This window comes from Lynx canadensis, chromosome F1 (assembly GCF_007474595.2).
Source record: "Lynx canadensis isolate LIC74 chromosome F1, mLynCan4.pri.v2, whole genome shotgun sequence".
Lineage (NCBI taxonomy): Eukaryota > Metazoa > Chordata > Mammalia > Carnivora > Felidae > Lynx > Lynx canadensis.
The window spans coordinates 41178716-41190730 of record NC_044319.2 but is presented as its reverse complement, the minus strand read 5'-3'; the positions used below and the strand labels follow the sequence as shown (position 1 = coordinate 41190730).

Below are 12015 nucleotides of genomic sequence, written 5' to 3'. Positions count from 1 at the left end.
TAAGGAGGTGAGGGGAGAGTGCTCAACTCCTGTAGGTTTATACATTATCCCTTCCCCACTTTGTCCTGGATGGCTTCTGGGATGAGATGTGAAATAGGGATTGGGTGGAAATGGAGGTTCCATCCTAGGGAGCTGTTGCCCCAGTCAAAGAGGAGGTAAATTTCAAGATAATAGGGAGGAAAAACTGAGCTCATGGAGGCACCCAACCTCAGCAACTTTGCTAGCATGACCATCAATTGTTAAGTAATTCAGTCATTTGAAAGCCAGGTACTGCCTGTAGAGTATTGGCACCAGCCCAAGAATGAATGGCCCTAGTGTCTTCCTGTCTACCCTGATTTCACCACTGCATGAACAGGACATTCTTGCTCCCACAAAGCCTCTCCATCTTGTCGGCCCCTCCCTTGCACAGACGGACGGCAGTTGTCCTTTCAATTCACTGTCATTTGATTCTACGTGGTAGGGCAGAGGGAGTACATATAGGGAAAAGATGCAGGCTTATCAAGCATCTTTAGATGGCTTGAAACCTAGAAGCGACCATAGCCTTTCCCTCCAAACGTTAGAATATCTTAAATCCCTGAAGAACTGTGTGCAAATGGTGTGTCTGCAATGGCACTAAAGTTGAGATCAGCAGGGTGACATAGAGAAAAGGATGACAAAAAAATTAGAAAAAGAATCTAAACTTTGCAGCCGTCTAGATAATAGAAATAAATTCAGGGGCGCCTGGGTGGCTCAGTCGGTTAAGCTTCTGACTTCAGCTCCCGTCGTGATCTCACGGTTTGTGGGTTCGAGCCTTGCATCGGGCTCTGTGCTGACAGCTCAAAGCCTGGAGCCTGCTTCAGATTCTGTGTCTCCCTCTCTCTCTCTTTGCTCCTCCCCCATTCGCTCTCCATCTCTGTCTCTCTCTCAAAAATAAATTAAAAAAAAAAAAAAGAAATTTAAAATGAAAGAAATTCAAATACCTTATAAGAGACCAATTTTAATTTGTGCGCTGTAAAGAAGCATATTGCCAGGAAACGTTGGTTTGTGTGATTTCCAGAATTAACACTGAGGATCACTGTTTCAAATATATTTATATTTGGGTTAGAGTCCACTTTATTCAGTAAAGAAATGGACATTTAAAAAAGTGTTTATTGGGGCGCCTGGGTGGCGCAGTCGGTTAAGCGTCCGACTTCAGCCAGGTCACGATCTTGCGGTCCGTGAGTTCGAGCCCCGCGTCAGGCTCTGGGCTGATGGCTCAGAGCCTGGAGCCTGTTTCCGATGCTGTGTCTCCCTCTCTCTCTGCCCCTCCCCCGTTCATGCTCTGTTTCTCTCTGTCCCAAAAAAAAATAAATAAAAAACGTTGAAAAAAAATTTAAAAAAAAAATAAAAAAGTGTTTATTTATTTAGAGCAAGAGACCATGCGATCGGGGGCGGGGCAGAGAGAGAGGGAGAGAGAGCAAGCAGGCTCCATGCTCAGCGAGGAACTTGACTCAGGGCTCAGTCACATGACCATGAGATCATGACCTGAGCGGAAATCAAGAGTCAGACACTTAATTGACTGAGCCACCCAGGTGCCCCTCCAAGGACATTTATTTATTTATTTATTTTTAATGTTTATTTATTTTAGAGACAGAGCATAAGTGGGGGAGGGGCAGAGAGAGCCGGAGACAGAATCTGAAGCAGGGTGCAGGCTCTGAGCTGTCAGCACAGAGCCAGACCCGGAGCTCGAACCCACGAACCATGAGATCATGACCTGAGCTGAAGTCAGACACCCAACCGACTGAGACACCCAGGTGCGCCCAAGGGCATTTTTCACTGGCAGACACGACCAGCTGGTGAAATGAATTCCTAGTAGGGCAAGGCAAGGAAGAGATGGTATTGAGTTTATCACTTTTTTGAGTTTATGCCCAGATAGCTTCATTTTCATCACTGATATGCCCACATTCAGTGGGATGTAACATTTGACTTGTTTTGCTTGGGGCAGTGACAATGAATAATCATGCCTTAGCTTTGTATATACAAGGATTTTCAAAGTACTTATTTGAGTGTTCACCCACACTCACCGTATCCCTTGACAAGAGACATCCACTTTAAAGCTGGCAGCTTCATAAAACACAAGGGTTGAGATCAAAGAACACTCTTCAGAGTTTGAAGTTAACCTTTGCACCCAGGATTTAAACCACCAAGCCACCTAAACAAGCATTTAGTTTCAAAATATTTCAGGATACTGAATGACATGTCCAGAGTCTTGTGGAAAAAACAGGTGCAGGAATCCAGGGGGCAGCTGATCTGATGTCACACTGGTGAGTGACACAGTAACTTTGGGTCTTTCTGGGTTCTATCAACAGAAAGTCATTACAGCTACAGATTTTCCTAAAGCAACAATTCGAGTCCCCTGGTCTGACTGGCATAATCTGGGTGCAGTCACTTTTCCAGTGGGAGGTGAGAATAGGAGATGATAGATGCTTCGGGTTCCTCTGGAATGTGCTGAACAAATACTAAGGGTAGTCATTGTGGGGAGTCCAGTCACTTGATAAAACCGAATGCCAGTTAATCCTCCCAAACTAGGAAATGGATTAATTTGTTCTGCTCCGGTATTTAGAAGTAAAACGTCCATCTCAGACAGCCAGGAAACAGCTTGGGAGAGGAAAAACTGTGTGTATGCCCCTTAGCAGGGAAACATACGAAACCACCACCAGGAAAAAAAGAAATACACCAGTAACATCTATGTATTGCCTAAAATACTGCTTATCACATCACCCCTCTGATCAATAATCCTCAAGGGTGCCCCATAGCCAGGGGAATTATGTGCAAACTCTTCAGAGTAACATTCAAAGCCCCACCTAGCTTTGCCATGTTCCCCCCACGAGTCCTCCTCAATCTGCTATAGCCAGCCTGGACCCGTGGCTCTCTTGGTAATCTGAGTCACCTGACCTGGAGCGCTGGCCACAAAGGGAAGTAAACTTCAATTACCTGCGCCTGGAATGTTCTCTCCCACACCTGTCTGGCCAACCCTCCCCCACCCTAGCCGCATTTCCTCCCGCTTCAGAGCCTCCCCGTACCTGGTTCTCATCACAGCATCTTTCCTTCTCTAGCAGTTGCTGAGCTCAAGTCTGCGCCACCGTCCGAGGTTTATGCACTTTTCGAACTAGGCCCGCCCTGTTCCCCGTGTAAAGACCTAAGGCAACAGCGGAATAAGGGTATTGCTCCAGAGCTCCAACCTCTCAGATCCAGCACACGCCCCATAGAGAAAGAGAGGGTCGAGCAGACCTGGAGGACTCGGACGATCGAGGATTTCCCTCCCTTTGGTTTTACAAACTGCCCAATGACCGGCTGCGGCGGGGATATTTCATAAGCTCCCGCCCAATAACGGAGAGGGGGGCGGGCCCCGGTGAGAACAAGACCCAATGAAAGACGAGCAGGGATCGGGGCCCTGTCCTGCCGCGGCCCAATGGGAGCGCCGCTGGGAGGCATGGCCGGCGGCTCGGCGGGGATATATAAGCCCCCCACTAGCCGCCCCGCACCGGGATTCGTGGTGTTGCTGGAGACTCGTAACGCGTCCGCAGTCAACGACCCTCCGCAAACGTCACCTGTCGGGAACAACCATGGTGAGAGGGAGCTGGGGGCACTCGCGGAGTGCACGGTGAGGGGGTACTGCACGGGAGAGCGTGCTGGGGGTGCCCGGGGGTCCCCGGTAGGGGCCGGCTGTGCGGCAAAGAGGGGAGGCCAGGGCGCCAAGCAGCCCAGGGTGTGAGGGGCTGCGCGGGGCTTCTCGGAGAGTTTGGCGGGGGTTCACGGTGACCACGGTGTGGGGGTTCTGCGGAAATCCCGGGACGCCCGCGGCTTCCAAGCGCTGCTTTTCTGCGCCCCCTTCCCCGGGAGAGGCGGATGCGAGCTGGAGAAGTGCGCGCTCCAGCAGCGGACCGGAGAGAGGTGGCGCCGGGGCACGGGGTCGGCGGGGCGCGGGCGGGGCTCGTCCCGCGCTGAGCTCAGCCTGGGGCCCCCAACCCCGGCCCCGCGGTGCAGCGCGCTGCGGAGTCAGGAACCTGGACCCGCCCGGGTTTCTCCCGCTGCGGCCCGGGACAAAGAGGCTCCCGCCCCCAGCTGCAGTCCCCGCCCACCTGTGAAGTCACACTCCCGCGCTGGAGGCCGGACCTGGGCGGACCTGCAAACTCCAGCAGGTTTCTCCAGTTCTGAACTGTTTCCCTGAATGCCTTTGTCTTGCGCGGCCCAACACCGGCCAGAAATCAGACCTTGGCCCAGACCTGTCCGGGGGTGTCCGTGAGCTTCTGGTGCCCAAGGAGGAAAATCCTTTGCTGAGCTTCTGGTGCCCAAGCCCCCGAAGTCCCTCAGTTACATCGAGGAGCTCGGGGTGTGAACACAGGCCCCAGGGCCTCACAGGTATCTTGATCCCCGCCTGTGTTCCGGGCAGTGTAAAGGCCCTGAGGCCGTCTTGCAGGACAACTGGTGAAATTGCCACACTATTGCCGACTGTCTTAGAAGACCCCCTCCGCGTCTGGGAAGCGTGTGGCCCTTTCAGACAGAGAGACTCAGGGTTGGGGGTGAAGGACCAGAAGACAGGAGAGTCTGTCCCTTGCAGGAGTTATCTCAGGAGGGCTGAAAGGTGGGGTGAGCTGCCTCCTTCGTGACTGTTGAGCAGTACTTCTCTGGATTGACTCTGTACTGCAGTGGGCAAGGACAAGTGTCCAGAGTCGGGGTATAGCCCCCCAAAAGGGGAGTTTCTGGGTAAACTTTCAAATTGGCTGTAACTCCAGAGCCACTTCCTCAGTTGATCCACAACAGACCTTATACTCTTCAGCACCTTCAGGGTGTGGAGGACCCAGAGTCCCCACCGGGGGAGACCCCTCCTCCTAGGGGTCCAGCGCTAGAGGCTCCTGGGGGGGCCCATCTTGGTGTGTGAGACTCTGGCCTTCCTGTGCCACCCCAGCAGGCACACAAGGCACTAGGCAGTGGGATTTGGCTGCTTGGCATCAGTTTTTTCTAGTTCCTGCCCCTGAAGACCTAGGCTTAGCTGCCTTTGTTCTCAAGCCCTCAGAAAATGAAAAGAAAATGAGGTAGTTTGGCTCCCAGTGTGGGGAGGTCTGGAAAGGGAACCTAGTCTTTTGGGTTTCAGACCAGGCCTCGGGCTCCAGGGAGGAAAGATAAAAGGGTGCTTCCAGGGCCTTTTCAAGCCCCCCCCCCACCCTCCCTCCTCCATTCACACCACTGCTCTGCTTCCCCCAACAGCGCGAGTGTATCTCCATCCATGTGGGCCAGGCCGGGGTGCAGATGGGCAATGCCTGCTGGGAGCTCTACTGCCTGGAGCACAACATCCAGCCCAATGGCACCATGCCCAGCGACAAGGCACTGGGCAGCGGTGATGACTCCTTCAACACCTTCTTCAGTGAGACAGGGGCTGGCAAGCACGTGCCCCGGGCTGTCTTTGTGGACCTGGAGCCTGCTGTCATAGGTGAGTGGGTGCTGTGGGGGGTTCCCCTCCTCTGGCCCACGTTTTTTTTGCGAGCCCCAAAGTCTGTGGGGAGCTCTGCTTAGGGGGAAAAGCTCTTGAAATGCAGGCGACGCCCTGCCAAGAACAACACTGAAGTCTGTTGCTTTTGTCTAGACTCTGACTTCAGGAGGGGTCCTGCGGGCTTTCTGTGCTGAGAGGGGATATCAGTCAATCCTCTCTGCCCGGAGACTGCCAGATGTTTGAGTCAGGGGCCAGACCCGGAATGAAGACTGCAGAAAAGTGTGGATATGAAAGCAGAAACTTTAAACTTCCTTTCTCCTACCCACAGACTCTTGAGGATAATATTGCCTAAGGCACTGGGCACTGAGAACATTCTTAATGGCCCCCTGCTAAACTTTAACTGAACCGGGCCCCTTAATAGCATGTGGACCTATGTGAACTTGGCTGTTGCTGGCTCCCAGGGGGTTCTCTGCTGCTTCCTTTCTGCATCTGGATCTCCTCAGTTTCCTATTCCTGAAAACTTTCCCCCTCCCCCCATCTTTCTAAAGACATCTTTGTAGATGGTAAACGGTGGACTGGGTTTTCTGCATTAGTCTATGTTCTTATCCCAAGCAAAAGTCAAATGAGGGGCGCCAGGGTGACTCAGTCGGTTAAGCGTCTCACTCTTGATTTCAGCTCAGGTCATGATCTCCTGTCCATTCCCCGCCTCTCCGCGGGGCTCTATGCTGACAGCACAGAGCCTGCTTGGGATTCTCTCTCTCCCTCTCTCTCTCTGCCCCTCTGCATGCTCTCTCTCAAGATAAATAAATCTTTAAAAAAAAAAAAAAAAGGTGAGATTCTCTTAGACATCCTCTGATTCCTCAGCAAGTACAAGTGGCTCTGAGGGCAGGGACTATTAAAGGCGCCCTGACCTACCCCCTCACAGGCCCAGGTAAGGACTTTGCAAGTGGGTCTCTGGAAGGCTGTTTGCTGTTCATGCTCCGTCTTGCGGTTACACCCAGGGGAGCTTAGCAGCCTAGGTCCTAGCGCCTGTGTCCTTGTGGGGGATGAGACCAGCATCTCTTACCTTTGCCCTCTTTCTTCCCCTCAAGATGGGGTAAGAACTGGCATTTATAGGCAGCTCTTCCACCCTGAGCAGCTGATATCTGGCAAGGAGGATGCTGCCAACAACTATGCCCGAGGCCACTACACTGTGGGGAAGGAGATCATCGATCTTGTGCTGGAGCGAATCCGAAAACTGGTGAGCGGACCAGGTGCCCTTGGCACCTGCAGGAGATCAATGTGTCTTTACCCTCCCTTCCTGGCCTGGGAGGCCTGCCGTGTGCGGAAGAAACGGAAACCACAGGCCTGTGGCTCTGACAGGAACCCCACGTGTCCTTACGGCTCCTTCCGCTTGTCTGTCTCCTTGGCTTCCCCTAGGGGGAGCTGTGTATCCTGGGTGTGGATCTAGGGCTAGCAGCCCGAATAACCTGTTCTACCCTGAGTCTGTGGACTCAGGCTTCCGGCCTGCTGGTGCCTCGCTATGCCAGGTCTAATTGTCCAATCCAAGCCTTCTTTGAGCTTTGATCCCTCTCTAGCCCCAGCAGGTAGGAGGAAGCTGCCTTGGCAGCCCGGCTTGTTCTTAGATTCCTAAACAGTACTTTTATGCCTGGGAGAGACTCCTGCTTACTGGTTAGTTTTTAACCGCTTCCCAGTTTACCTCATCCCTTGCCTGAGGCACTGAGAACCAGGAGTGAGGCCAACTAGGAGCCAGCACTTTGGCACCGGTCCTCTAGAGGGATTGTTCAGACATACTCTCTGCTGCTCCCTAGTCGAGACTGAGGACTTCCATTGACTTGAGGAATGGGATTCCATGCTTTCTAACGCAAAGTACCCCCTAGGCTTAGGATTTTCTAGAAGGGTTTTTCCGGGGTGGGGGGGGGGGGGTTTTTTGTTACCAGTTTGCATAAAGCCTGCTTTTAATGTATTTTTATTGAGAGGTAATTGGCATAGCATTAGTTTCAGGTGTACTACGTAATGAGTTGATAGACATATATATTGCAAATAAATAGAGTTTTTTATACTATGATACCCACGTGTCCGGTATAGATTGATGCTCTTCTAGTCCAAGGCCCAGCTGTATCAGAAGTTACCGTGTGTACTTGTTAAACCTACAGGTTCCCGGGTTCCACTCGGAAGTGAGGGGCCTGGGAACCTATATGTTCAACAGGATACCACCACTGCCTGCCCCCAACTCCCACTCTCCTGCAGCCAGGTGGCAGAGCTACTGAGCTGAGAGGGCCCAGCTCTCCGACTACAAGTCCTATGTCCCACCTGAGCCTCCCCTCCCCCCTCCCCTCACTTGCCACCACATGCACACAGCAGTGTCCTTCTGGGTCATCTGTCCCCTAGAACTCCAAACCCCTTGTAGGTATTCTCTTCTCACCTCTCCAGAGGCAAAGCAAAAGAGCATGAGAGAACTTTCTGGAGTCATGGAAATTTCTATATCTTGATTAGTTTGGTAATATAGGTATACACACTTGTCAAGCCATTCACTGTACGTGCAATAAAATGTATACACTTAAGTACAAGTTACGCTTCAAAGTTTTTTTTTTTCCTTCTAAATATAGAAGTGAATACTGTTGTAGTTGCATCACAGTAGCCTTGCAGACAGAAGAGCGTTGTCAGAAGAGGTGGGGGGGGGGGCGGGTGATAGGCCGTCTGTACCCTAACAGTGTTCTCTCCTACCCTAGACAGACCAGTGCACCGGGCTTCAGGGGTTCCTGATCTTCCATAGCTTTGGGGGTGGCACTGGCTCAGGCTTCACCTCCCTGTTGATGGAGCGGCTTTCTGTCGACTATGGCAAGAAGTCCAAGTTGGAATTTGCCATCTACCCCGCCCCCCAAGTGTCCACAGCGGTTGTAGAACCCTACAACTCTATTTTAACCACGCACACTACCCTGGAGCACTCAGACTGTGCCTTCATGGTGGACAACGAGGCCATCTATGACATCTGCCGCCGCAACCTGGACATCGAGCGCCCCACCTACACCAACCTCAACCGGCTCATCGGCCAGATTGTGTCCTCCATCACTGCCTCCCTGCGCTTCGATGGTGCCCTCAACGTGGACCTCACAGAGTTCCAGACCAACCTGGTGCCCTACCCCCGCATCCACTTTCCCCTGGTGACCTACTCCCCCATTGTCTCAGCCGAGAAGGCCTACCACGAGCAGCTGTCCGTGGCAGAGATCACCAACGCCTGCTTTGAACCCTCCAATCAGATGGTCAAGTGTGACCCTCGCCACGGCAAATACATGGCCTGCTGCATGCTCTACCGTGGAGAAGTGGTGCCCAAGGATGTGAACGCCGCTATTGCCACGATCAAGACCAAGCGCACCATCCAGTTTGTGGACTGGTGTCCCACGGGTTTCAAGGCAAGCCGGGAATGAAGCAGGGGAGGAGGGATTCGCATGCTGCCTGCGTACCTGCTAGAGGGGAGGTTCCTAGAGAGCCCCAGAGCATGGAAACAGAAGTGCTAGGGATGGGGAGAATCGGGCAAATCACGACTTTTTTATTGGACTTGAAAGCTTGCCCTTACAAAGGGAAAAGTAGGTTTCGTGTCTCTTAGCCTGGCAGATAGGCACTCCCTAGGTTTGCCAGTCAGGTCAGGGAACCCGTCGTTCACATGTGCCAGGGACATACCCCCAGAATCCGTCTCCTCGGAAGGGAGTGCTTTTGGAAGCGCAGAAAAGCCTGCCATTCAGATAATGGGCAAGACGTGGGTCAGAAGTCTATGAATGCAATCTCTTGAGGAGTAATGAGGAAGAATCTGTTTATATGCCCCGTTCTTTCGTCAGTCTACATTCCCAGAGGGTACTGGGCATACGACCTAGTTTTAAGTTTTATGGGTTTTGTTCCAGTGTGCGCTTAGAAAGATTAAAGGTGGCAGCTGAGGCATTTAAGAAAAACACACAGCTTCCTTGCACTGTTGCAGACGTGACCACAACTGGAGGCGAGGCAGGGACTCCTGGTCATAAAGATAATAGCTGCTTGCTAGTTTTGAAGAGCTGTCCTATAGCTCAGAACTAGAAACCAGGGGTGGGAAGTCTGGGAGGCGGATTCTCCCAGCTCCGTATTAGGAAAGCTTTAGCTACTCAGAGGAAGAGTAGACCGCCTTCAGGAAATAGTAAGCTTGCTCTCATTAGAGGCATTAAGGGGGAAGCTGACCTTTTTTTTTTTTTTTTTTTTTTTTTTTTCCAAACACTGAATATGAAATGTATTTATACGTTCCGAATAGAGCAATGTCTAAAGTAGATTTTCCCAAGCTTTTCTATTTTTTTAAACTATTTTCTAAACTATAGGAAAGTGGAGAGATAAGTTAACAATCATATACCCACTAGCTAGATTCAACATCTGACTCTGCTAGGTTTCCTTTATTTTTGCTTTGCTGATCCATATAAACTCATAGGTATTACACACAAGTTTGTTTTGTGTCTAACAAAATTAATAACACTTCTCTAAAGTAAGAATACCTACTCAGTATTCAGACTTTCCCAATTCCCACAAATGTGCTCTATAGTCAGTGTTTCAAAGTCAGGGTATAATCAAGGATTAGGCACTATATTTGTCTCTTAAGTCTTTTTTTTTTTTTTTAATGTTTATTTTTGAGAGAGAGAGAGAGAGAGAGAGAGAGAGACAGCACAAGCAGGGAAGGGGCAGAGAGAAAGGGAAACACAGAATCCGAAGCAGGCTCCAGGCTCTGAGCTGTCAGCACCGAGCCCGACGCGGGGCTCGAACTCACGAACCGTGAGATCACGACCTGAGCCGAAGTTGGACGCTTAACCAATTGAGCCACACAGGCACCCCCATCTCTTAAATCTTTTAATGTAAGACATCCACCCTTTTTCTTGATGGTGACTTTGAAGGGACTAGTCTTACCATCTTGAAAGTCCACATTCTGGATTTGTTTTCTGGTGGTAGTTAACTTGTCCCGTTATCCCTGTGCTTCTTGCAGCCTGGCAAATGTCACACGCCGGTTGACCGGCCCCTTTCCCAGTTATGGGAACCCCTTCCAGGGAACACAGAACCCAGGGCTTACACTACTTGCTGTCTCTTCGTAGGTTGGCATTAACTACCAGCCGCCCACCGTGGTGCCCGGGGGAGACCTGGCCAAGGTGCAGCGGGCAGTCTGCATGCTGAGCAACACCACGGCCATCGCCGAGGCCTGGGCCCGCCTCGACCACAAGTTTGACCTGATGTATGCCAAACGGGCATTTGTGCACTGGTACGTGGGCGAGGGCATGGAGGAAGGAGAGTTCTCTGAGGCCCGAGAAGACCTGGCTGCCCTGGAGAAGGATTATGAAGAAGTGGGAACAGAGTCTATGGACGGCGAGGACGAGAGTGAGGAGTTCTAGGGGTCCCGGCACCTGCAACGCCTGGGCTCTCTCCCCGGTTTTGTGTCTCTCGTTCCACTGTTTCCCTAACCCCCTACAAATACAATCAATGTCTCAAGTGATGTGGAGCTCTGTGATGTGGAGTTCTGCCCAGCTGTGGGCCTTCACTAACTTTCCCAACTGCCTTGTTGCCCTTCTAAATTAAGGGCCAGGGTGGCCTCTGCCTCTAGGGATTGCAGCCAGGGGAATACCTAATGGAGGATCGATGGTGCTGTCCCGTGCAATCAGACCACCTGACTAATGTTCAGGGGCTCAGGACCCGTGCTGTGGTGCTTTGACTTCATGTGGTGGTTCCCTGTGTATCCCCTTATCCCCAGCCCACCGCAAGGAAAGGTAAGCCTTGTAGAGGTTCTGGTGAAAGCTGCTGAAAGTTTATCTGTCCCCCCTGCCATTCTGGGGCAGAACGTCTGTCTCCATCTCAATGCCAGGAAGGAATCCAGCGTTTTAACCCCTCCTCCCTCCTCATGGCCAACAGAGGGCAGTAGAGGTTGAATCCACATGAATTCACAGGCCAGTCTGCAGCAGCCATCTTACAATTTAGGGCTCTACCCCGATGCCATATAAGGGCACTGGGTCCAAGAACCAGCATTCCAAAAGACAGGGGTCTTTAGCCTGGGGCTGTGAACATCTGAAATAATTTTTAAAGTGATTATGAGCCTTTTAAGGCAAAAACTGTATTTTTTATTTTCAATAGGTGTCCCTGCTGAGAAAGGGACTATTTATTGTTCTAGGATCTAGCCACATAAAGTCTTAGAGATCAGTGCATCAGTCAGGAGAAGGGCCTGGCAGGAGCTAAGCAGTAAACTGGATGGACCCTTCTAGCACAGCCCAGGTTCAAGGAGGTTTCTCTTTAATGTGCTTAAAAAAATCTCAGCCAGGCAGAAATGTATTCTCTGAAGAGGAGGGATATCTCCATGGGGCCAGGTTCTGCCCCTGGCAAGACCGTTGAGGAGAACCCAGCCCAGTCCCCACCCCCCCCCCCCACACACACACCCAGATGGGTAGGACCTGTGTTTTTGACCTAAATCTAACTGCTTTGATTTTCAAACATTTAATTCTAGCATTTCACTCAGATGTGTCTCTGCTTTTTTTAGGCACCAGTGAGCCTTGGGGCTACCTGAATGGGTCACTTAG

At 51.4% G+C, this 12015-nt stretch overlaps 1 protein-coding gene across 2 annotated transcripts; it reads left to right on the top strand.

Annotated features, from left to right (window-relative positions):
• The first annotated feature begins 3349 nt into the window (after positions 1-3349).
• Positions 3350-10943, top strand: LOC115505281 (tubulin alpha-8 chain). Of its 2 annotated transcripts, none has more exons than XM_030302795.1 (5): positions 3350-3587; positions 5227-5449; positions 6541-6689; positions 8182-8862; positions 10549-10943. In XM_030302795.1, exons 1-5 carry the CDS (start codon positions 3387-3389, stop codon positions 10840-10842), a joined length of 1548 nt encoding a protein of 515 aa, XP_030158655.1. In that variant the 5' UTR covers positions 3350-3386; the 3' UTR covers positions 10843-10943. The 2 variants fall into 2 exon arrangements, with proteins under 2 accessions (XP_030158655.1, XP_030158656.1); XM_030302796.2 differs by lacking the exon at positions 3350-3587 and adding an exon at positions 4177-4380.
• Positions 10944-12015: the final 1072 nt, after the last annotated feature.

Coding starts and splice junctions, on each gene's coding strand:
- LOC115505281 (XM_030302795.1), top strand. CDS start 3,387: ATGAAAGACGAGCAGGGATCGGGGCCCTGTCCTGCCGCGGCCCAATGG. Junction 3,588..5,226: donor ACCTGTCGGGAACAACCATG/GTGAGAGGGAGC, acceptor TTCCCCCAACAG/CGCGAGTGTATCTCCATCCA. Junction 8,863..10,548: donor GGTGTCCCACGGGTTTCAAG/GCAAGCCGGGAA, acceptor GTCTCTTCGTAG/GTTGGCATTAACTACCAGCC.